The 24,069-nt window shown below is 44.9% G+C and overlaps 1 protein-coding gene across 2 annotated transcripts in view; it reads left to right on the top strand.

The window, feature by feature from the left end:
- Nos1ap (nitric oxide synthase 1 adaptor protein) overlaps positions 1 to 24,069 on the top strand; it is a 273,616-nt gene that overhangs the window by 237,998 nt on the left and 11,549 nt on the right. For both annotated transcript variants that reach the window (XM_034509272.2, XM_076937935.1), the window contains exons 5-8: positions 1,500 to 1,608; positions 12,757 to 12,898; positions 21,434 to 21,600; positions 23,045 to 23,224. In XM_034509272.2, coding sequence (XP_034365163.2) covers positions 1,500 to 1,608; positions 12,757 to 12,898; positions 21,434 to 21,600; positions 23,045 to 23,224 — 598 coding nt within the window. The remainder of the gene's footprint in view (positions 1 to 1,499; positions 1,609 to 12,756; positions 12,899 to 21,433; positions 21,601 to 23,044; positions 23,225 to 24,069) is intronic.

The raw sequence follows: 24,069 nt of genomic DNA, 5'->3' as shown, positions 1-24,069 counted from the left end.
TGTGCTACTAGCTCTGTAGACCTGGTTCAGTCAGGACTCTGGGATGAAATACAAACAGGGCAGATTCTCCATACTAAGAGGTTTGGGCTTTATCCTGCAGGCAGTAGGAAGCCTTTAAATGGTTTTAGGATAAAAATAGTGGAGTGTAACATGTTTTTAAAAAGATCACTGCTGGCACTGTAAGGAACTTGTCGGCGGCGGTAAAGCACGAAACAACAATCCAGATGAAAAATGAGAACAAAAGCAGACTGCGGAGATAAGAAAAACAAATGTAGAGACACGCTGGGAAGGTGTCCTGAGGAACTTGATCATGAGGAATGGGTCCTGGCTACAGTGGAGAAAGGACCAAAGGCTATCTCTAGATTTCTAGCTGGAGTGAATACTGTGCTGTCAAGTTTGGGTGGAAGAGAATGATGGGAGGGGCTGATGTGAGTTCAGGTATAGGACAGTGAGTGTGAGAAACCTGAGAGTCTTCAGGAGGGAGGATGTCTAGGGGAATAGCAGCATAGGCCTGGAGGTCAGTTAGGAGAAACTGAGGCTCAGCTGGTGGCACACTTCTTCCATTGATATGAATACAGTTTGGTATATTTAGAAGGCTAAGGGGATCCTATGGGCCCAGAAACCTCAGATTGAGCCGTAACTGGTCATTTTTCAAGCCCTTCTGGCACCTTCTGTGCCCCTTAGGGCTTGTGTTCTTTCTGTGTTCACTTTCTATAGTGCTTTTGCCCGCAATTTCTGTGACTGCATTGAACATGTCATCCAGGTCTCTGCATCCCTGTGATGTTGCTTGTCCGTCATTCCTAAGACAGCAGCCTCCACCATACTGTGTCCCTTATTCTGCTGGATCTCCCATCTTACCATGTTTTACTTGTGCGCTGACATCTACACATAAGCTCTGTGAGCTCAGGAGTTCCCAGCATCCTGTTGCTGGAATGGCACTTGGCAACTTGTGCTTTCAAAGACTCATGTGGTGGACACAGAGAAACCTGGTTCATGTAGAGGGTATAAGAAAGGGAGTCACTCTCACCAGGAGACCTGTAATAATGCAAATGTCTTTTGATTTCCCAACATGATCATGATTGTTAATTTTCCAATTAACTTCTTTGGGAATGAATGTGAGCAGGTCTCAGAAAACTTGTGTACATTGCTCTGGGTTTAATATAGATTTATTGCTCAGGCAAGATGGGAACTTTTTTTCCCTTCCAATAGACAAGTTACCAAAATAGGTTTGCCACCTTGGGAGGAAGTCAATAATGTGGTTTGTTTCCATGCCCTACCAAACCTGCTCTTCTACACCTGGAAGTCACTCACAGCGGCAGCCATGTTTGTAGAGCCTTGCGGAAAGTGCCTCCTGCATAGTGGCTTTTTGATCCCACAGGAAAAAGCTTTGGCAGCTTGGCATTAGTGAGCTCTGTCTTCTGGCTTTCCCCGTGACCAGAGGTTTCCTGTTGACACAGGAACGCCACATTCAATGCGTTTTTCTGCTGCTCTTTCTCCAGAATCTTCTACGTCTCTCATGACTCCCAAGACTTGAAAATCTTCAGCTATATCGCTCGAGATGGAGCCAGCAATATCTTCAGATGTAACGTCTTTAAATCCAAGAAGAAGGTAAAGGGGCCGTCTTCTGTCCTCTGCTGGTTTTGTCTTATGAGCCCGGCACATATCTGTCATTGGCTTGTCTCCCTGTTGAAGGTTTGGAGGTGGATATTTTAATACCAGACCTGGTGGCACTATGCTATCCATCTGTCATTGCTCCTATATGATGAAACCCTCTTTGATTTTAGAGTCATCTGAACTTTATACTTACTCCATTGATTGACTGATTGTCTTTTGAGAGAAGACCAGATAGACAGGACCAGCAATGATGCTGACCTTAGCTTGCAGTAGGAAAGAAGCATTAACTAAGGTGACCTTTCACCCCAAACTTGCATGTAAATCAGTGAGGCATTTGTATTAGCAAGTCATGACATGGGGACATCACCTTAGGTTAGGTTATAATGTTAGTTGTCATGGGAAATTATTTTAATATAACAACCTTGATGCTGAATAAATGTAATTTTTACACTCCTGTAGAGGTATCCCTTTTCTCTGCTATTTCTCTATGAGCCTGACACACAGAACTAGGGTTGTGGGTGCCTACCTGGGGAGTAGAAAGCCTAAAATTTAGCCTACCCTTTCATGGTAGTCCAAAATGATGGTAAGTCAATTACCACCCCACTATGTCTCAGCTTCTTCAAAGATATATTGAGGGCAGACAAAATTAGCATTTTCTTTAAAAATGTCTTGTTAGCATATAGCAATTATACAATTATGCATAATAATGAGATTTATCATGATATTTCCATACATGGACATAATATATTTCTGTCATCTTCATTCCAGGCATCCTGTCTTGTTCCCTTTCTGCTTTTTTTTCTGATGCTCTAAAACCAACATTTTCTAAAAATAAATGCATTTTTTAACATTTATCATCTAAATTTTTTGTGTTAAAATTACTGTATTTGAGTTTCTGAGAGGCCCTGAAGTTAAAGAAACTCCTTAACTTCTTTACTCTAGCATTTCACAAACTGACTTGGCTACAGAACCATTTTTTTTCATACAGTACATGTTAGTATTCTGGGAACTTCTTTCCTTCAGAAAAAGCTTTGGAAAGTGTTGTTGCTGTTCTGAGGCCTTACAGGTCTACACTTCTAGAGAGAAGCCATCAGGTCTGGCTTCTTATAATACTTCCAGTCCCCTTCCTGTACATCCCATCTTATGCCTTCAGCCTTCTTTCATAGATTTGTAGGTACTTTGTCATTATCAAATGGGAGTACTATGACTAATACCTGACAAGGTCAAAATTTACATATACACATGTCTCCTCAGCTATATCATAATATACTCATCTTAAATTGAAAATATTGTAAGTTGAAAATGTATTTACTATATCCAGCATAGCATACAGGATTGCTCAGCAGCACAGCACCTTGTGGACTATGGGTCATTTCCAGGAGCTGTCACTGGCTGCCGCTACCCAGTGTCACAAGTATTTTCTACTGTACACTATCAATCTAGGAAAAGATCAAATTCTGAAGTACAGTTTCTAAGATAGATAGATAGATAGATAGATAGATAGATAGATAAATTTTGCACTATTATATAGTCAAAAATTACCAAATCAAACCATCACAACCCATATTGTATAGGTGTCTTATCATGCAGATTATTATGCATTGCTAATTAGGTATACCCTCTAAGGAAATTTGTGTCCTAACCCACTCTGTTTTCAGGCCTTGCATTTTTTTTATTTATTGTTTGCTTGCTTGCTTGATTGATTGATTGCTAATACGGGGGATGGAGTTTAGGACCTTTTACAAAGAGTCCATCTTTGAGCTACATTTCCGGCTCTCAGGGCCCTTTAAGATATGTCCTCAAGTGGGCTAGAAAGTGCTAGAACTGAGAAGTACTGTATAGCCATACAGATGAAAAGGAGGAGATGTAAGAGAGGCCATAGCTGGCTGTGTAGGAGAGGACTGATGGGGACTAGAGCAGGAAGGGAAGAAACTCAGTCCTAGTCACTGGAGATGTACGCTTGTAGGGCCTAGGGAGGTGAAAGGCTCTGAAAAGGAGAGGAAGGAAATTCAAAGTGTCCCTGAAGGATGTAACTTGAACTGTCTGCAGTGTGGTCTGGCCTGCCACTCAAGAGTGAATTCTCCCTCTTTCTCGTTACCTGTACAGTAATGGCAGATTTGAGTTATGGGTAACACGTAGTCATTTACCAAGTACATCCATGTTTATCTCATTAAACCTTTATAATGTGTTTGTAAGGAAGATCAACACAAAACAAACCTTTGCATCCTCGTTTTATGTTAGTAAGTGGATACTCACCCCACACGTCTTGCAAGGTTCTCCTAGAAGGGCAGTGGGTACAACCAAGGAAACATGTAGAACAAAGGAATTTTGAACAAGAAACATAGGTAAAGGAGACCCTGGGCTCTGTTTGCCTTGCTGTGGGATCTAGTCTAGTGGCACAGGCAGGCTAGGGTGACAGAGTGAGAATGGCCTCTACCTCAAATGTGACTTTTGGAGTTAGGCACCAAATCAAGTTCTTGCTGCCCCAAGACAAGTCCTCTGCCTTCCTTCATGGTTTTTTTTTCCCCACACCTCATAGCTCTCAGAGCTATGCCTCATTCTTTGACTCTTCTGTTTTCTCAATTCTTTTTGCCCTTACCTGCTGAGTCTGTAGCTCTTTGTGGGGTTGGTTCTCAGGCCCTATGCTGGCCTGAAGCCATGCAGCTGAAAGAATTATTTCCAGGCTGCCTGGACTGTGAGCTCTGTTGCTTCTGAACTCTAGATGGGAGGACCAGCTTCCAAGCCAGGAAAGTGCAAAGAATTGTTCAACAAAGGAAAACCAGTTCGGGAGGGGTGGGGAGTGTGTCTGGAAGGCTTTGCACGCCATCCTGGTTGGCCTACCAGTAAGTGTTTAACTTTCTTACAAAGCACTTCTGGTTTCAGGAGATAATAGCTTGGGAAGGAGTTTTAATCGGCAAATCATAGGTATACTTAAGAGATGGGAGAGAAAGGGCTGTAGACCCTGAGGAAATGTGTCTTGCAAGGATGTTTGTGGACCAATAGAGTCCCATTAGAGACCCATTGATGGGAAGCCAATAGACCCAGGAGGGAAGGAGGAAGGGAGGGAGGGAGAGAGAGAGAGAGAGAAAGAGAGAGAGAGAGAGAGACAGAGAGACAGAGAGACAGAGAGACAGACAGAGAGAGAGAGAGATATATTCCCCAAGGCCAGTCTGTAGTGTTTGTACTGTAATCACTACTTAGATATAAAGAATTCCTTTCTCTGAGTGCCCAAAATCAGTGTGACAGTAACCACCTGATCTGGACCTCCAGTGGTGTCTTTATATGATTAACAGTGCTTTGCCCCCACTTGACAATTGGCAGAAGTAAGGACCCAAGGGTAGTAAATTAGCCCTGGTCACAAAGTCAATGGATAATGCCACTGAGATTAGAACTAGATAGTAGGCTTCCTGCTTCCCAGTTCAGGGCTGTGACCACCCGTCCTGTGGCATGAAGCATGAAACTCCAGGAGCCTCTCTGGGCTTGAGTTTTCTCCAGCCATCAAATAAGATGCAAGGCGTGTTAGGAATGCTGGTGGTTGCTGTGTGCTATGAATTGGTGCTGATGATCTTTAAGGAGCAAATTCTGCATTCGGATTGGGGTGAAGAGGTCCTAGGACCCTTCCCATTGTTGCTAGAATAGAGTGAGGACCCTTGATGAAGACTTCCTAATTACCCGGTGTTTCCTGTACCTCTCTCCTTGTGGGATATGATGTTAGTGTCATTTGCAGGGCTGTTCCCATCTTGAGCAGTCTCTTGCCTGCTCTCTCTCCCTGTTCTGCAGTGTGGACATCACCCTCCTGTCATTTCTTCACAGCCTCAGGAGGATGCATTTGGTACATACGGCTGTCCTTATTAGAACATCACCACAGGCGCTGTCAGTGGTTAGCAGGAGCTACAGGGAGCCCCACCAATGGCAAAGGCAGCTCTTGAAATCATGTTTTTTTCCGTAGTCACAGTTTAGTTGGCTTGGGGAAGAAGTTGCTTCCTCTTGTCATGCTCTTATCAACAAACTGGGGTCCCTGGCTATAAAACTGAACTGTCATTTAGAGTTTACAGTAGATTTGGAAGGATGATGACAGTCACAGGCTAAAGTGTGACACATATCTGGTGGCACTTGGAAAGGTGAGTTAAGCAGTTCCTTGCTCCCCAGGTGCGTACTGACAGTTCCGAGATTACAGCTTAGCCTTGGAAACTCTATTATATGTTATCTCCTGTCAGTGTTGAAAGTCAGATCCACTTTAAAAGTAAACTTTCTATACCAGGCAATAATTTATTATCTGATGCAGCCCCTCTATCAGATTATGTAATCAAGCCATCAACAATGTGGTGGACAAAAAAATTCTGACCCAATTATCATTTCAAACCCTTAGCACCTTACATACAGAGGTCCGCATATAAATATATTCATGTTTCTGCTTATACTCGTTTGATAACTTTAAGCTAAAGGTACCTTTATTTTATTTATTTTATTTTGCATGTATGGGGCAGTGTTTATGTTCATGCAGAGGCTAGAGGTCAACCTTTGTGTCGTTCTTAGATGCTATCCAGTTTGTTTTTTGAAACAAAGTCTCTTCATTAGCCTGGAACTTAGTCTAAGATAGCTGGCTAGCCAGCCCCAGGGATATACCTGTCTGCATCTCCCCAGTGCTGAAATTATATATGAACTTGGGCTACCATGCCTCATGTTCACATTCTCTCTCCCACCCCTTTACTTTCCAGCCCGTGTGTGTGTGTGTGTGTGTGTGTGTGTGTGTGTGTGTGTGTGTGTGTGTGTGTTCTGAGAATCAAACTCAGGCCCTGGAGTGTATGTGGCAAACACTTTGCCAGCTGATCTATCTCCTTGACTTCTTCCTGAGATACCTTTAAGCAACACATTAAAGAAACATGGTATTCAGTTCTATTTTTGTTAGGATTCTGAGGTAGTTGAGTTCCACATAAAGGCACTGTATTTTATTCCTGTGGCAGATGAGAACTATAGAATTCATTCCATGACTAACTACATGGAAGTCAATTTCTTGGGACTCAGAAGTACTTGGACCAATCCCCAGTGCCCAGAAGATGAAAAAGCGGGTAGACACAGAGCAGAGATGAGGGATGGCAGCCCATAGCCAAGCTCCCTGACGAGTGAGCCTTCGCTCTTCTTCCTTTTTCTCCTTGCAGGCAGCTTCATCTTCTCTCCACCTCGTGCGCACTGTGCACTTTGTGCTTTTGTTCTGTGCTTTTCTTGCTCATCTGGTGGCTCTTTAATTATCTCCACAGGCTATAAACGAGAGCTTTGCCCAGGGCGGTGAAATTCACAAGAGCACCAACAGATATCAAATCAACTTTAGGACCCAACAAAACAAACCATGCCTTACATGTCCACAGTGCCGAAAAGATTTCCAAGTGTACACAGCCAACCAATAGCAGGCTCACTTATGCTGAGAAGATGAAATGGTCTTATAAATGGTTTTTCTGGGGACCAATCAAGTATGGGACTCAACATTGACTTCTATCTTCTTAAAGCCTATACCAGTAGACTACATCAGCCCTTGTGTACTTTTTAGCAGATAGCACGGGTCACAGAGAATAGTGTTGCCTTTGTAGCTATTGCAGCATAGTTTATTAAATATTGACACCCGCCATTTTGGAGCCCACGTTAATGAGAATAGCTATTCATTGCATCTTGACTTGGTTTGTGTTCTAGGACGAGAGGTATGTTAGGCTTGGGTGGTGCTTCTCTCAAGAGGATAGAGAGCTGATTTAAAGGAACAGAGTGTGGTGGGAGCAGGAGCATCGTTCTGAGGTTGCCTCCTTCGCAGTCCTGTCTTCACCAAATTGCCTGTAATTGGCACTTCCAACGAGTGCCAGTGCTCTCTCCCTGTACTGCTAAGAGCCACTCTGAGGCTAGATATTCCTTTACAGCTCTGAAAACATCAAAGCAGCTGTATCCAAGCTAATCTTGAGAACCATGAGGCCACACATGCTTTGAGCTGCTAAGAGAAGTTGCTGCTGGGCAAGGAGATCTGGTCCGTGTGCCACCTCGCACTTTTAGGGGATTATGTAAAACTAAGCTGGATTTGTATAGAAATCATGCAGCATAATGCTGCTTTTTTTTCCCCCTCCCAATCTAGTAAATCCCAGAGAATGGCCAGATCTCTGAAAGCTGGAAAAGGCAGTCTTCCTAATAGTCCACTTGCTGGCTCTGCCTTGCACATGAATGCGTGTAATCTTTAAACTTCCTCTTCAATTTCCAAATGTCATGAGATCTGGGCAGCTGCTTCCAAGTGACCCAGGAGACCTAAAGTATTCATGACAACCTCTGAAAGAGTTTGTTTTAAAGCTTCTCTTTTAGCAACTTCTCCCTCTTAGGTCCAGACATGGCCTACTATTAACTCCCAGCATGTATGGCTGCTGCATTTCAGGGCAGCAAGCAGAACATTTTCTTGCTTAGGATCACCAAGTGGGGTTAGCCTATAGAAAGGAACCCACAGGGATGTGAGAGGATCAGTCTCTGCTAGGTACACATTGCCTCTCTGGCTGGCTTCCAGTAATTGTTTTACTACCAAGGTCCTCTTATAAAGTCCTCTAAAAAAAAACTTTTCAGTAGTGACAGAGGAAAGTCTTAAAGGTCAAGGGGCATCTAGGCTCAACATAGTTGCTGATGAGTAGCGTTGGGAGCTACCTAGCTGCTTTCTGAGCCTCGGAGTGGTGAATGGGAGAGAGGTATGTAGTCATTCTGCAGTGCAGACAGGCTGGTTTGCTACGTACTAGGTCACCACCGTAAGAACACCGGGCTTCTTATCAAATATGCCACCATGTCCTTTTACTGTAAATGGAAACATAGCCTTTATTTAAGGAAGATTAAGATAAACTGAAATGAAGTCATGTGACACCAACCATGCACATCTACAAGTTGTAGTCACCCACTTCTTCCTGCACAGAGGCTGTTTGGCTCAGAGCTGAGGTGCATTTGCCCTTTGGGGTTTTCCTCTTATACTATGGGAAGAGACGGTGACTACTTTTTTTTTTGAAACAAAGTCTCTTCATTAGCCTGGAACTTAGTCTAAGATAGCTGGCTAGCCAGCCCCAGGGATATACCTGTCTGCATCTCCCCAGTGCTGAAATTATATATGAACTTGGGCTACCATGCCTCATGTTCACATTCTCTCTCCCACCCCTTTACTTTCCAGCCCGTGTGTGTGTGTGTGTGTGGCCTTAGGATATGTATAGAAAAAGAGATTCTCTGAAATTCTTAACATCTCTGTTACCGATTTAAAAAAAAAAAAAAACCTCAGCCTATTGAGATCTACCTTTTTCAGGACTTAATTATCTTTTGACGCAATGAATTTTATAATTAGAAGAAAAGTTTTTATTTCTATTGCATTGTGTGTGTGTGTGTGTGTGTGTGTGTGTGTGTGTGTGTATGTATTGTGTGTACATGTACGTACATGCCCACCATGATATGCATGTGGAAATCAGCAGGCAGCTTGCAGGAATTGGTTCTCTCCTTCCACAATGAGTCCTTGAGATCAAACTCAGGTCATCTCTACATATGTAACTGAGGATGGCTTTGAACTCCTAATACTCCTGTCTCTGCCTCCCAGCCACACTGTTGTAGGAATATGACACTACACCTGCCAAAATAAAGCATTTCTTGATCACCGCTGTATGTGAGCCCTGTGGGAGGTACTGGCTTGTATATTCCTGGCATACCAATTCTCCAAGCAGTACATGAGATGCAGTGAGAGACACATACTATTAATTCACATCCTCAGTAGCGTAGAGAAACCTAAGAGGAAAAACTCTGCTAAGGGGAGGATAGAAGGACATCAGGGGCTGAGGGGACAAGGTGCCCCTTCCAACATGGGGGGAAGGCACGCCCAGTATGTTCTTCATTTTCAGGGGAATCAAATAGAGACCAGAGTCAGTTGTTGAGTCTAGAAAATGCATTTTAGTGTAAAAGTACTGTATGTATTGAACATCCAAACCAGCGTGCATCCTTATAGCCATTTGGGCTTCTAAGCAGCTGGAGCTGGAGCTGTGCCCACGCCTCTGTTCTTACTGAAGGTGGCAGAATGTAGAGTGAGCCAGAATTCAGAGGCTTTTTGTGCTTGGTTCTGAGCACCATCCATTATCAGCTAGGGATACATGAGAGATAAAAGTCCTCCATAAAGGCCTTTCCCACCCACCCCAGCCTCTGATATAAATCCAAAAATAAGTTTATAAATCCTACCCCTGCTCCTGTCCAATCCTGTAGTCCAAGGACATGTTTATGGACCTTTAAAATTTTTAATATCTTAAAAGCTAGTTAATGGAAAGTCTGTGGTTTATAGAGGTGATAAAGGTTGTACCATATCTTTCTTGGGAAAATTTGAAAGTTTATAGCAACACACCAGGGAGTGAACTTTGTTTCCTGCGTGCCTGCATCTTAAAGAGGGAAACTGAGTTTTTACTCTGGGAACTATGGAAAAACTGACCCAGTCCTTAAAAATATTTACTCAGAATGAGATTTCTGGGTTAATTTATATAAGAAAGTCACAAAATTAAGCCCTTAGTCTTTACATATTACTTAGTCTTATCCATGTTTATTTCAAGAACCTAAAGCCTTTAGCTCTTCTGCCTCATGTAGAGATGCCTAGGAGAGGAAAATCTGCAAAAGTTAGTCAGGGATGGGGAGTGAAATCTTCCATGGCAAAGGACATCAGTAGACAGAAGAAAGCCCATGTGTGCAGTGACTTGGTAAATGAGTTTTGCCATTTACCATTTGCCATTGAAAAGCCATAGTGTCTTACTTAGGGTTTTACCACTGTGAACAGACACCATGACCAAAGCAACTCTTATAAGGACAACATTTAATTGGGGCTGGTTTAAAGGTTCAGAGGTTCAGTCCATTATCATCAAGTCAGGAACATGGCAGCATCCAGGCACTATGGTACAGCTGGAGCTGAGAATTCTACATCTTCATCTGAAGGCTTCTAGCAGAATATTGGCTTCCAGGCAGCTAGGATGAGGGTCTTAAACCCCACGGCCACAGTGACTCACCTACTCCAATAGGGCTACACCTTCTAATAGTGCCACTCCCTGGGCCACGCATATACAAACCATCACACACAGGCAGCCTGTTATTCTTTGCAGAAAGGAGATAGGGAGGGAAAGCCAGAAGATGGGCACAGGGTCATCACTGAGGCTGAAGTACATCTTCTTTCACCTGAGGGTTGAGCTTCCTAGTCCATCCTTCTGACCAGGGAGCATCTTTACAGTCAAAAGTGATGTAGATGCACTCATGAACCCACAGCAGCTGCACACAATCTACACAAAATTAAGGCAGTTGGGGTTCTAGGATAGAGTGGGAGGGGGTTATGAGCCCACCCCTAATTGAGGAAGGAACTAGGGACAAGTTATGGTTTCTAGTGCAGAGACAGTCAGCTTTCCTTACAGGTGTAGTTCCTGGTGAAGTTGTGCTCACTCCACTGGGCGGCCCCACAGAAGTATATGGACAACACAAATTATAGTTGATGGGTTATTTAAAAAGAGGAGGGACATGAAGTTTGGAGGGGTAGGCAGATGGGGTAGAGTAGAGAAGAGTTAAAGAGAAGAAGGAGAAGAAGAAACAAGAGATGTAGAGAGTTGTCATATTTGTCATTGATTTGTTAGGCACCATGTCCTTCAAAGTACAGGTTCTCATATTTTGAGGAATTCATGAATATAATATTGGAGAAACAGACAAATATCAGCATCTTGAGATGCATAAGAGAATCAAAGTGTAAGCCCAGCAGGACCCCCTAGGCCTACCAAAGTACTAGAAATTAGTGTAGCAATATGACACCAGCTGCCTTGTTCTGATAAACCCTACCTGACTGGCAGTGTCACCTGGGTGGGGGTGGGCCTTGAACACAATCTGCAGACTGTATGGTGTCAGTACGTAGTAGTCACCCCCGAACTCAGGTCATTCGAAACATGTCTGGTGCTCAATTTAAGCATAAGGTAAAGTCTAGTGAAGTAGCCCACAGGTGATAATGGAGAGATGTTTGGCTTTCTTTACTCTGGGCTCTGAGATATTTTACATATTTTTCATTTTCAATACTTGAAAGCAGGTGAGAGGTAATTAATCATCCAATTATACAAACGGGTTAAACCAGTGGAAAACCCTTGAGACCACACCCAGAGAGCCCTCCTCCCCTTCCCCCAACCTGTGCCTACTGGGTCTGGGAAGCTTTCTCTGCCCTCCGTACCTCTTCTTATTAAGTGGTAGAATCTTGGAAGACTAGGAGCACTCCTATTGGGCTCCTAAAGGAAGATTTTAAGTAGCAGAATAAAAGCAAGGAAGGAGCTGCACCATGTCCCAAAACGTCATCGCTCACACCAGGGCCCTGGAGCTTTATTCCTAATTTCTTTTGAGTAGCTTTATAATTTCAACTCCTAATTCTTTAATCCACTTGAGTTAATTTCTACATAGGCTATCAGGTATTAGTTACATGTGTTGTAATTTTGTTAATTTCTACATATGTTGTAAGGTGGGAGTCTAATTCACGCTTCCGGCTGTGAATATTTACTTTTCCTAATACCACTGATGGAAGAGATCCTCCCCATTGTGTATAATTGGTGGACAGACCTGGGTATACAATGTCTTAGAGAAAGGCTGAGAGAGACATGCCTCTACTCTCGGTTGCTGCCGTGGGTGCGTGTGCCTGCCAGTCTTCAGAAGGTTCTGCGGTAGCCTTTGCCGTTCTAGCCCCACAGAGTGCCATCTATAGAAGCTCCTAGGAAACCTGACAGACATTTGAAGTAAAAAGATGGCTGAGTCCCCTTCATCCCCCAGTTTGATGGGTTCATTGGACATTTGAGAGTGGCTGGTAAAAGATTTTGAAGGAATCTACTTTTACTCTGGAAGGGACAAATGAGGCCATGTCAGGTTCTAAGTCCAGAACTGGAACATTTGCCTCTGGCACCTGTCTTCAGGTGACGATGATTGCTTCAGAACTAGGGTAACATAGGTGCTATTTCTAGAGTACCCGTGCATTGAAAAATCTTGGATATTTCCACCCCTTTCCTTCTCTGGCTGCCTAGGTTTCTGACCACCTTGCGCATCCTCAGCCATAAGGACCTGGTTGTGTCCTTGTGGAATCTCTGCATCCATCACTCTTCCCTTCTTTCTTCCCAGAGTCAAGCTATGAGAATCGTACGGACAGTTGGACAGGCCTTCGAGGTCTGCCACAAGCTGAGTCTACAGCATACACAGCAGAATGCAGATGGCCAGGAAGATGGGGAGAGCGAGAGGAACAGCGATGGCTCAGGAGACCCAGGTAGGCACCATGGCTACAGATGGAGAGGACCCTGGATGGAAGGGTAGACCCTCCCCCAAGAGCCAGCCTATTAAGTTACCTAAAAACTAATTCTAATAACTTCACCATTACATCATTCACGTTTCTTTCTTTTGTTCTCTTTTTGTTTATTTTAGCTTTGTGACAAGTTCTTACTGTGTAGCACAAACTGGCCTTAAATGTGAACTCCTCATGCCTCAGCTTCCTGCGCAAGAGATGGTGTTAATGTGTTCCAGTAACAACTAGTCACAAGTAATATCCACTGTAACTTTTTCTACAGAAAAAGGTTGACACTTTAACAAAGATAAAGTAGTTGGGAATAGATTACATATTCTGCTTGAAAAGTGGAAGACCATAACATAGTATTGAGTGGAAACCCTGAACATCATAAACATAAACATGAATCTACGTTTTACATGGCAAAGATTTCTTACAGCAAAGGGGACATCATGGTAACCTTTGTTACTCACATACTACAAAAAGCCTATGGAGTATAGTTCAAATGACATCCTGGATGTCAGATGAATTAAACACGAATTAAGCCAAAAAAAAGTTAGAAAACAGAGGGGGCGGAGGCAGGGGAATTATGAGTTGAAGGCCAACTTTTTTATATAGACTTTAATCTCAAAAACAAAAAAGTTAGAAAAATCACAAAAATAAACCTTATACTTAAATAGCAATATTTCCATGTGGTTGGACAGACTGACTCTTGGTTTGCATTGTAGATACCAAGCTCCATGTCGTAGCATTTAGTCATGGGTAATGCTCTACTCAGCCTTAACCTAAGTACCTGCTTCTGAAGAACAGCTCATGATGTGTGCCTCAGAGGCACATGAGCTGATATATTTGAAAAGGCAAGTCTGACGCTGGGTATGTAGGAAGCACTAGACATCTACGTGTTAGCTCATATTGTTTGAGCACAAATGTGTGAAAAATTTTAAAACAAGGGTAGAGGTTTTCTCGAAAAAGCAAATAATAGAGGACTGGTTTTCTGTATTTAAATTAATATTCACATATATGTGTCCATGTAAAGCTGTACTGATATTAAGCAACTGAACAGCTCAAAACAGGAGTTCAGAGCCACATGTGCTGATTCATTGCAGAATCTCTGGGGAGAATGATGTGGAAATACTATGAAACTTGGAATTTACATGGCGTTTGACTCTTAAATTGTCCTCATAGTGTCTCTAAGAATGTATTCTAAAGATAGACTTGTACATGTGAAGTGATGAACATTCTGTATGGTTATATAAGTGAAGAATCAGTTATAAAACCAAAGGGTTATAAAAGGCATTTTGTTTTTGAGGCAGAGACTCACTATTGTAGCCTTGGGTATCCTGGAACTTGCTATATAGACCAGGTTGGCCCCGGACTTACAAAGATCCACCTGCCTCTCTCTGCCTCTCTTTGTCCCTGCCTCTGCTCTCATGATTAAAGGTATGCACCACCATGCCTGGCTATGAAATCACTTTTAAATACAAAAAGAAGGCTATTATATGGTGGTTAAAAAAGAATGAACCCATTGATGTGAACTGATGGATAGAAAGCCATCTTAAGGTATTTTGTTCGTTTTTAAAAAAAATCAAGTTCTAGAACTGTGGCTATACTTGCTACCAATAACATTTTATTGTAAGTATGTAGGAATAACCATTTGTATATATGGGAGTGAATAGGTACGTTTCATCTGTGTGCACATATAAGTTTACTATGCATAGACACTTTACAGCATGATACACAAGAAAGTGGGAACATGGATCGTTCTGTAAAAGGGAGCTGGGTGTCTGAGGTGGCCAGAAGATTTGCTCCCCACTGCACTTACAACCTTTCTACCCTGGACATACTAGTCATAAATTAGGAAAACCTTGCATTTCATCTAATGCTATTTCTATGCGACAGCTGGGGTCACCTTGCTTCTTCCTTGTCTCACTTATTTGTACCAACTGAGGGTGCCCTCTGGCTAACATGAGCATCACAGTGATCTTGGCTAATAAAAATGATCACCAGACAGAGTCTTGTGTGCTCCTGTATGTGCTGGACCACGTGTGGCTTAGGATGGACCATGGTAATAATGTAAATTTAAATTTCAAACCTTTCCAGCTCTGTGCTCTGAGACCTAGGGCTTGGAATCCCAGGCAGACTTTGGCAAACACTGCACATGCATGCAGCTATGAGTCGAAAATACAATAGAGAGAGTTCCTGGCCTCTCTTGGATTCTCTGTGAGACCTGTGCCTGACCACTTTGCTCAGAGAATGGAATTTGTCTGCTCACTTCTGTACTGTAGGGTGCTATAGACTGCTAGCTGTCTGTCAGCATTCCTTTTGTATATATGACTGTGGAGGTGTGGGGGTCTACCCGTGTGTGCACATGCTCTGGGTATGTGTGTGGAGGCAAGAGGACAATCTTGAGTGTCAGTCACTTTTTCTTGCTGTTGCGTTTTTGAGACAAGTTCTCTCACTGGGCTAGACCTCATCACCTAGGCTGTGATGCTGGCCAGCAAGCCCTCAGGATCTCTCTTTCTCCCTCCTAAATGTCAGGATTACAAATGCATACCCAGCATGGCCGGCTTTCTTCCACCTGGATTCCGGGCATCAAAATCTAATCTTCCAAGCACCATGTAGACTGAACCATAAGCCAAACCTCTATTAACACTTCTTTGCCAGTGCCCTGCTACCTCGTCAGTGGAGAATGGCAGCCCGAGTCTCAAGAGCTCTCAAACCCACACTCACGTTGGCAGTTCAGATACACATACACGAAGAGATTCTAACCAGAAAGCAGTGGACACTGTCACTGGTAAAGCCATTTACTCCAAGAGTGGAGGGGACTAGACACAGGATGGTGCCTAGAAGCTGAGCATTTGAAGACCGTTATCATCACAGATGTCCTGTCTGAAGTGGTGGCTGTAATTTCCAAGTAGCTAATCAACTCTGTCCCCCAGCTGCTGGCCAGGGAGGTCAGGCTGGCCTGGGCTGGCGTGTTGGTGAGAGCTGCCCGTAGGTCTTATTTTGTGCAGGAGGAATGGTGATTTCCCTCCGCTGCCAGCTCCTGCAGCCATCTGCTGGACGAGTTGATGTGCTTTCCTGGCATGCTGAGGAGATGACTCTGACAATTCACGGTGTTCCCAATAGGGATCACTTCCTATTCTTTGCTTTCAGTCTCATTCGCCACCTCCCTGCCAGGTACCCCAAACTCCTCCTTCCCTGCTCTGGGTTTTTCATGGACCTTCAGCCATTGTTAATGCTGTGCCCTCTGCCAAGCAGCCAAGTGATCCCTTCATGCAGACTTCCTCCTCATCCTGTACACTTTCTCTTTCTCCTCTAGGAGGTGTGTTCTCCAGCTCCTGTCCTCCCATTCTCTCCCCTTCCCCATTCAGAAACTCAAACACGTTGTTTCCTGCTGTGTTCCTGGGTCCTCATCACTCCCAGATGATGCTATTGATGTTAACATTCAGCCCTCCATGTGCCAGGTGGAGAAAGCCCTCCTATCTGTAATGGGCTGTGAGCCTCAAGAGCATAGGGACCTGCTAGCACAGTGATTACTTGTTGAATAAACTGACAGTCAGTGCGTGTGACCAGTGATGGCATTCCTTTTAGCCACTGTCACCAGTCATTATAAAATGCTTACTCTGTACTAAGATGAATGTGGAGAAGAAGAGATTCATCTGGAGTGACTTCTAAGCTACCTCCTTGATTGGGGGAAGGATGATACTTAGACTGGGAGAATTAACAGAGTTGAGGTGATAAACAGAGGAGGGGCACGGAAAGCTGAATGATTGTTGTTGGGAACACAGTGATGGTGGTGGTGGCTACAGAGGAGTCCAGCATGGTTGGGTTGCTCTTTTTTGGCTGTAATAGAAGAGTCACTAACCTTCCACCCACCCTTCAGTCATGGTAGGCACCACTACCCCTCTGTTCTGTTACCTTTTTGGGGTGTGTGTGTGTGTGTGTGTGTGTGTGTGTTTAAAGACAGGGTCTCTTTGTCTATCCTAGAACTTGCTATATACACCAGGCTGGCTTCAAACTCGCAGAGATCCTCCTGCCTCTGCTTCCCGTGTGCTAGGATTAAAGGCATGCACCACCACACCAGGCCTGGCCTGTTGCCTTTTTAGAGATGATTTTCTTAGCTCACATTAATATACGGAGATGTCAGCTGCTTGGCATTTTTAGTATACCTTAAAGAGGGTGTGACTATGTAATTAGTGTTCCATGGGTAGTATCCAGCCCAGAACGCTGGTTCGTTGTTATCATCTTGATATAAACTAGAGTCACCTAGGAAGAGACAACTTCAATCGAGAAGTTACCTATATCAGATTGTGTGGTGGGGCATTTTCTTGATTTTCTTGATTAAGAATTGGTGTGGGAAGGCTCAGTCCACTGTGTAAGTGCCACCCCTGTGCTGTGCAGGTAGTATTTGGTTTTATAAGAAAGTAGGCTGCCAAGCAGTGATGGTGCATGCCTTTAATCCCAGCACTTGGGAGGCAAAGGCAGGTAGAACTCTTGAATTCAAGGCTAACCTGGTTGACAAAGAGAATTCCAGGAGAGCCAGAGCTATACAGAGAAACGTTGTGTCAAACAAAAACAAACAAAAGACTGAGCAAGCCAGTAAGCAGCTCTCCTTCATGGTTCTGCTTCTGCTTGAGTTCCTGCCTTGACTTCCCTCAGTGATGGATGGTGACCGAGATGTATAAGGGAAACAAACCCTGTCCTCCCCAAATTGCCTTTGGTCCTGATGTTTATCTCAGCAGTAGAAAACAAACTAATACTCCCAGCGTGCTTTCTTCAAGGCAAGGTTCAAGATGTCAAATATTCATCAACTGTATCTTTTCAAGATCAGTCAAGTGTGAACTGGTGCACTCTTAAGTCATGCTGGCTTCCCTGTGTGAGGAAAGGGAGGCACCTGCTGGTATAGACAAGGATGTGGCCTTAGAGTGACCTGAGAGGGAAAGTATGCACGACATGTCATTTGTGTGTTTCTATTACTGTGTGTATGAGTGTGTGTTGTGTGACTTCTCCTGTACAGACAGGAACAAATGTTTATTCAGCCCAGAAAGGGCCCTGAATAAAAGCAAAGAACGATTACACCCAAGTCTGGGGTTTAAAGCTGCATCACCACGAAAACCACCCCAGTCTCACTGAGGACTCTTCTCTCCCCGACAACTAAATATAGATTGAAATAGCTCCACAGAAATCTCTTTCCCCCTCCCCATCTCTGTGTCTGTGTTTAATGGGAGGTTCATTTTAAATAATTGCTTCTCATGACTAGGAACCTGGTAGACTGCATGTTGACGTCCCAGGGAAGGGTGAATTTGAGTGTGAAGGCCATCTGCTGATGGATCCTCTCCTCTTCATGGAGATTAATTAGTCTTTGTTTTGTTTGAACCTCCATCTGATCAGATGAGTCTATCCACATATAGGCATCTACTTGATGCAACGTCTACTGATTTAAATATTAATTGCCACTAAAAAAGGAACCTAGAGCAACCTCTAGAATGGCGTTTGGCCGATGCCTGGATTCTGGCGGCTTGACCCTTTAGCACCGACTGTTGGCTGTTACAGAAGTAAGGAGGCAGTGAGGTGCTAAGAGGCCACTGGAATACGTGATGGTTCAGCTTTGATCCTGGCCCTGCCTTGTCCACGTAGGAGCTCCAGCAAACTGCAAACTGTTAGATGTTGGTTCTCCTCTCAGGCACTGAGAGAGTGCAGGCAAAATGAATGCAGGGCCTGATATATAGCAGGCTCACGACACCAGCAGTCTTACTAGCAATGTGAGCTGAGTGACCGAGTGTGATCATGAAGCTGGGATTACTTGAAGTGTCAGCAGACAGTATCATTTGGATCCGGGCTTGGAACCCTTTCTTGTTCAGGAAGGCTGCTCACTGCCTTCTCCTGGCCACTTCCTTTATACCTCCAACGCACCTTCTTGGTGTGTATAAACTGCGGCCAACATGGTTTTTCTTTTCCCATCTGCTTTCCTCAGAAGGATTTTCCAATGAAGGTCCAGAGGAAAACGGGTGGTTTCCTGTAGGAATCCGACTTCTGTGTTCAGGGGCCTTTCAATGAATGTAGTGTTTATCTTTCCAGTAGAGCCCTGCCTGTGGTGGATGGCAGGCCTGTTATTGTACAGAGGAAACATATTTACACTTGGAGATTGGAAAGGGCAAGGGCTGGAGACTCCTCTGGCTTCTTGATGCCAGTGCTTTCTCTTCTGGGATTCATCCGGGATTTTAGTGCTGTTATTCACTGGCACCCCTGTCTCCTCTCTTCTTCCCTGCTCTGTGCCTGTCTTTCTTCTTTTCCTCATCCTTCTTCTGCTCCCTATGCATTGGGGGAGGTATATCTTTTGAATCTTTTGGCAGGAACTGCCCTGGCTATCCCTGAGGGTCAGCGCAAGATGGGGCCACCGCTTTCAGGTCTTTATTGCCTGTTTGTGTAGCATACCTACCCTCTTTCAGAATCCTCCTGGAGAGGGTTTCCTGGGAGAGATCTCGTCTCCTTGGAGGTATGCCTTCTCCCATGTAGCAACCATCCAGCATGTGTGTGTGGACTGGGAGGCCTTTGGTAGCGCTTATTGAAAATAAACCCTGCTGGGGTCCAGCACAAGAACTCAGCAGGTAAAGCTGCTGCCAAGGCTGGCAACCTCAGTTTGATCCCTGGCACCCACATTGCCGGGGAGAAACGATTCATGCCAGTTACTGCCTGACCCACACAGGTGCACACTGGCGCATCCTCATCCAAACACATACACACAAGCGAATAAACAAACACAATAAAAATAAGTAAATAAAAAGCTGGGGCCTGGTGACACGCACTTGTAATCCTAGCACTCGAGGAGGCTGACACAGGAAGAGTTTAAGGCCAGCTTTGAAAAACCAAAAATATATACATATATGTAGACATATATAATTCCTTCGTGTGTTTGGCAAGAATGCCTGTGCTACTCTGAGCAAATGAGTGTGTATGTTAGTAGCCAACTCTCACGTCCTAAGTTGGAGCTCCAGGCTACCCACCTGGTATACCTGCAACCTGTGTCCCTTCACCTTCTGCCGTCTCTCACCTTCGCCCGTGGGAATGGCCGTTGTGTTCTCTATTTCTGTCTGTCCAACTTTGTTTTTAAACTGGTGTTTCCATTCTTTCCCCCTTGTCTCTGCGATCTGCTTTCCACATCCCCTGCAGACCCTTCTACCTCCCCCTTAAGTGCTGAAGTTTCTCCTGGATGGGGTCCCTGGATTCTTCGCAGACATACATGTGCTCATGGCACATGTATCTGTCTACAGGTTGAACCTTTCTCCGTCTCTCCATCCTTATGCTTAGTCTGGCTAGTCCTGGGCTCCGTGTCTCCTAGTTTACCAAGGAGATCAGAATTGGTGCCTTAGCAGGCTGCACTCAGGACCAGTGTTTATGCCTCTGGGGGGTTGGGGGGAGGACGGGGACATTGCCTCAACTCCCAGAGGAAAACCAAGCATGCTATCAACTTGTAATACTAGGCTTATTTCCTCAGATGACTGGGCACATTTGCATAGGAAGGATTTACATCCTTGTTGGGTTAAAGAACACTTTCACTTCCTAGTGGGGGAATACCAATCCCCGAGTACAAAAACCTACCAGTCCCTGAGTATGAAATCCCACCAATCCCTGGGCTTGGATTTAAACCTCACTAATGCCCACCCTGGAAACTCCATCCTCAAGAAGCCCTATATAAAGCCTGCCTCCTGCTCAGTTCCCTGTGGCTTCTCACCTTGGCAGAGACAGCCAGCACTCTTGTGTCTCTTCAATAAACCTCTTGTGTGAGGTTTGTCGTACATTGTGACTTTGTGGTATTCCTTGGTTCCTGGCTGTCGGGATACCTTTCCTATCAGAGCTGTAACACACAGTTGTTCCGCAAGACAGATACATGCCTCACACCTGGTTGTCTGGGCTAGCCCAACATTAGGGATTTCTGTACTCTGTGCACCCTGCTGTCAACATCTTGCTCTGTGTTCCAGGTGCTGCTTGGTCTCTGAAAACTATTAAGGAATTGTATTTGAAGGCAACAGTGATGAACCTAGAGGACCGTGGTGGCTTATGCCTGTAATCCTAGCACTCAGGAGCCAGAGAAAGGAAGACAGTCATAGGCTGGAGGCTAGCCTTGGCTAGCGAGCCCCATCTCAAAACAGCAAAACATGATGGCAAACCTAATCCCAAATACAGGATAAGGCAATATTCTCTGTGGATCTGGGAAACTGCACCCTTAGCCGGGCTGCAGTAAAGATAGCAGCCTCTTTCTTTTAGAGTCTCTGCACCTTGCTGATAGATATGTACCAGGCATCCAGCTTGAGGAATGTTCATTTGTCTCTGGACTGTAGGATGATACTGAAGAGACATATCATACTGGATTGAAAAGGTGTATTCGTGTAACTCGAACAGAAGAGTGTGTGACATGTCAGCCCAGGGCATACCTGAGCTTGATTATCTGAGAACTAACACAGTAAAGAGGTATGGTTGTTCCATGTGTCATGGTTCCCTTCCCTGTTGTCCCCACAGGCCGCCAGCTCACGGGAGCTGAGAGGGTCTCCACAGCCACTGCAGAGGAGACTGACATTGATGCTGTGGAGGTTCCGCTCCCTGGGAATGACATTCTAGAATTCAGCCGAGGTGTGACTGATCTGGATGCTGTAGGGAAGGACGAAGGCTCTCACATAGACTTGACGGTAGGTGATCTTTATGTGTGGTCTGGGTGCCTCTGAGAGCAAGCTGGGTCACAGCTGTAGCTCCTCACGGCTCCTGCTGAGGCAGCTTCAGAGTGAGGTACTCTGTCACACAGTAGCAGTGCGGGAGCATATTTCATTGCCTCCTAGAGGGGTCTGACCTCCATGGAACTCAGCATCCAGTGATACAAGAGAAGGTGCTGTGGAGCTCACTTCTGAGGTGTGTTGCCCACCTGGGGAATCTCATCAATGTTCTATCCCCCTTTCCCTATACAGCAGCATCTCGTATTTGTTCAGGGCTCATCCAAAAGATCAAAGTAATATAGGTAATCATGTGACTTAGCAAAAACAAACAAACACCAGTCTGTTTGAGCCCTCTCACCTTGTCTACTGGTTATGTGCCTTCAAAACCCTTGGATAACAGCTCTGTCGAGTCTGGAAACTGGCTCACTGCATGTTAGAATCTGAGACCACAGTAAGGCGGGTCTCCTCACCCCCAGCCTAGCATTCCACAGGTGAGATGACTAAAGCGTAGCAGGGCTTCTAATATAACCCAGGAAATAAACCCCAAGAACCTCCAGACTTAAATTCAAACCTGAAGACAATTAGACTAAGACAAATAAACGCCAAAAGAAAAGTTCCTGACTAGTGGCACAACCCTGGGGTTCCCAGGCCACATACTGGCACCATTTCTCGTCCTCTGTCTCAGATTAGGCCAGCTCATGAGGAAACACCTGTGTAGCTTGGTGTGCAGTTCCTCCTGTTTCCTCTCATGCCCCATTACTTCGATACAAGGGGCAGTAGGCCTTTGTCCCCAGGTGCCTTCTTCCTATGTGTCTGAAGATCAGCAGAGCCACCAGAAACAGAACATACCTCCCCAACACTGAACTCTGACTTATAGGAACAGGAACCATCTGGGTGAGTGTGCACCAGGAGAGAGAGAGACAGCAGCTGTGGTCACCTAACTCACAGAGGTCCCGCTGGGTCCTTTGTTGTGATGTTCAAATGTTCATACCTCGATGTGAAAAGGGATGGGAAGAGCATCTGACCCCGGAAGAGGAAGCAAAGGACAGAGCAGAGAACTGGGGCTATCTCCCTCTTTTTGTTACAGCGACGAGATAGGTAACTGTGTATGTAGACATGGATTCTAAAGCTAGAACCCCAATTCAAGGTATATAATTGGAAATAACGGCTAAGAAATATTTTACCTGCTGCCTATCTCCCAAATGTCATCAAAGTACGAAGATCGAATTTTCTGACTGTGTGGTCCAAGCACATGTTTGCCAGCATTTCCTCCCTGGAGCCATCCCTGCGTCATTCCAGACGGAACATCTCCAGTGTGTGGGTCTTGCTCTGCCCATGTACCCATCATGGATATCACTACAGTGAGAGTGGGATCTCAACGGTGGCGTCTGCCTATAAGCCATGTTCTGTCTTCTCTTTCCAGGTCTCACCCCATCCTCAGGAGCCCATGCTGACTGCCTCCCCTCGCATGCTGCTCCCTTCTTCTTCGTCGAAGCCACCAGGCTTGGGCACAGGGACGCCCCTGTCCACTCACCACCAGATGCAGCTCCTCCAGCAGCTCCTCCAGCAGCAGCAGCAGCAGACACAAGTGGCTGTGGCCCAGGTTCTCCTCAGCCTCCTCCCTTCTTCACAGGCTCCACTCTCATGGGCTTGATGCACCTTTCCTAGCAAGGGGCTCAGGGCAGGTTTAAAACCTAGGGAGCTCTAAGGAACTGCTCACGCTATTGGTTCATTGCTTGTTGGGGTTCTGGGAAGTGAAAGGGGAGGTGGGGGACAGATGGGGACTGCGGTTAAAATGGAAAAAAAAAGAAGAACCACCACATTGGTTCCCCATGTATCCCTCGCTTTGAATTAGGCTTGGCTGGCTTGGCTGAATGTTGTTGGATAATGACTTGATCTTACCAAGGAAAAAAGGATGTACACAGTCCCTCCCTCCCTTTCCTGCCTCGTTTCCTGGTGTTTGGGGTGGGAAGGGATGCCCTTGGACATCCCTTAGGACAGGTGTGGTTATGATACAACTCTTAAAACGCCTCAGAGTATGAATTTGTGCCCAGCATCCTTGCACAAGACTGCTTTCTCTGGCATCCCAAACACTCTTGACCATAATGGGTCCTCAAGCCTCCATTAGTGATCCACTTATTCCACACAGTACTTGATTAGGAATTCGTTATAATACCAATGAACTTTTAGGGATTAGGTAGATGATCGGAGCCATTTGAGAAGAACTGGCTACCTCTTAGCATCAAGATGGCGTTTACGCCCTGAAGTCGGGTTAGACTCTAGCTGCTTTGTGGGAGATTGGGCTGATGACCCTTGCTGCTTTCAGAGGACTCCCTCAGTTTGATTTTTTTATGGAGGACACTGTAGTTCATACTTTCTTGGAGCCCAGTAGGCTGAGCCTTCTCTCTATTATGGGCCAGTCAGGGATGGTGAAAAAACATGCTTCCG

This window comes from Arvicanthis niloticus, chromosome 7 (assembly GCF_011762505.2).
Source record: "Arvicanthis niloticus isolate mArvNil1 chromosome 7, mArvNil1.pat.X, whole genome shotgun sequence".
Taxonomy (NCBI): domain Eukaryota; kingdom Metazoa; phylum Chordata; class Mammalia; order Rodentia; family Muridae; genus Arvicanthis; species Arvicanthis niloticus.
This window is presented reverse-complemented; position numbering and strand designations above follow the sequence as displayed.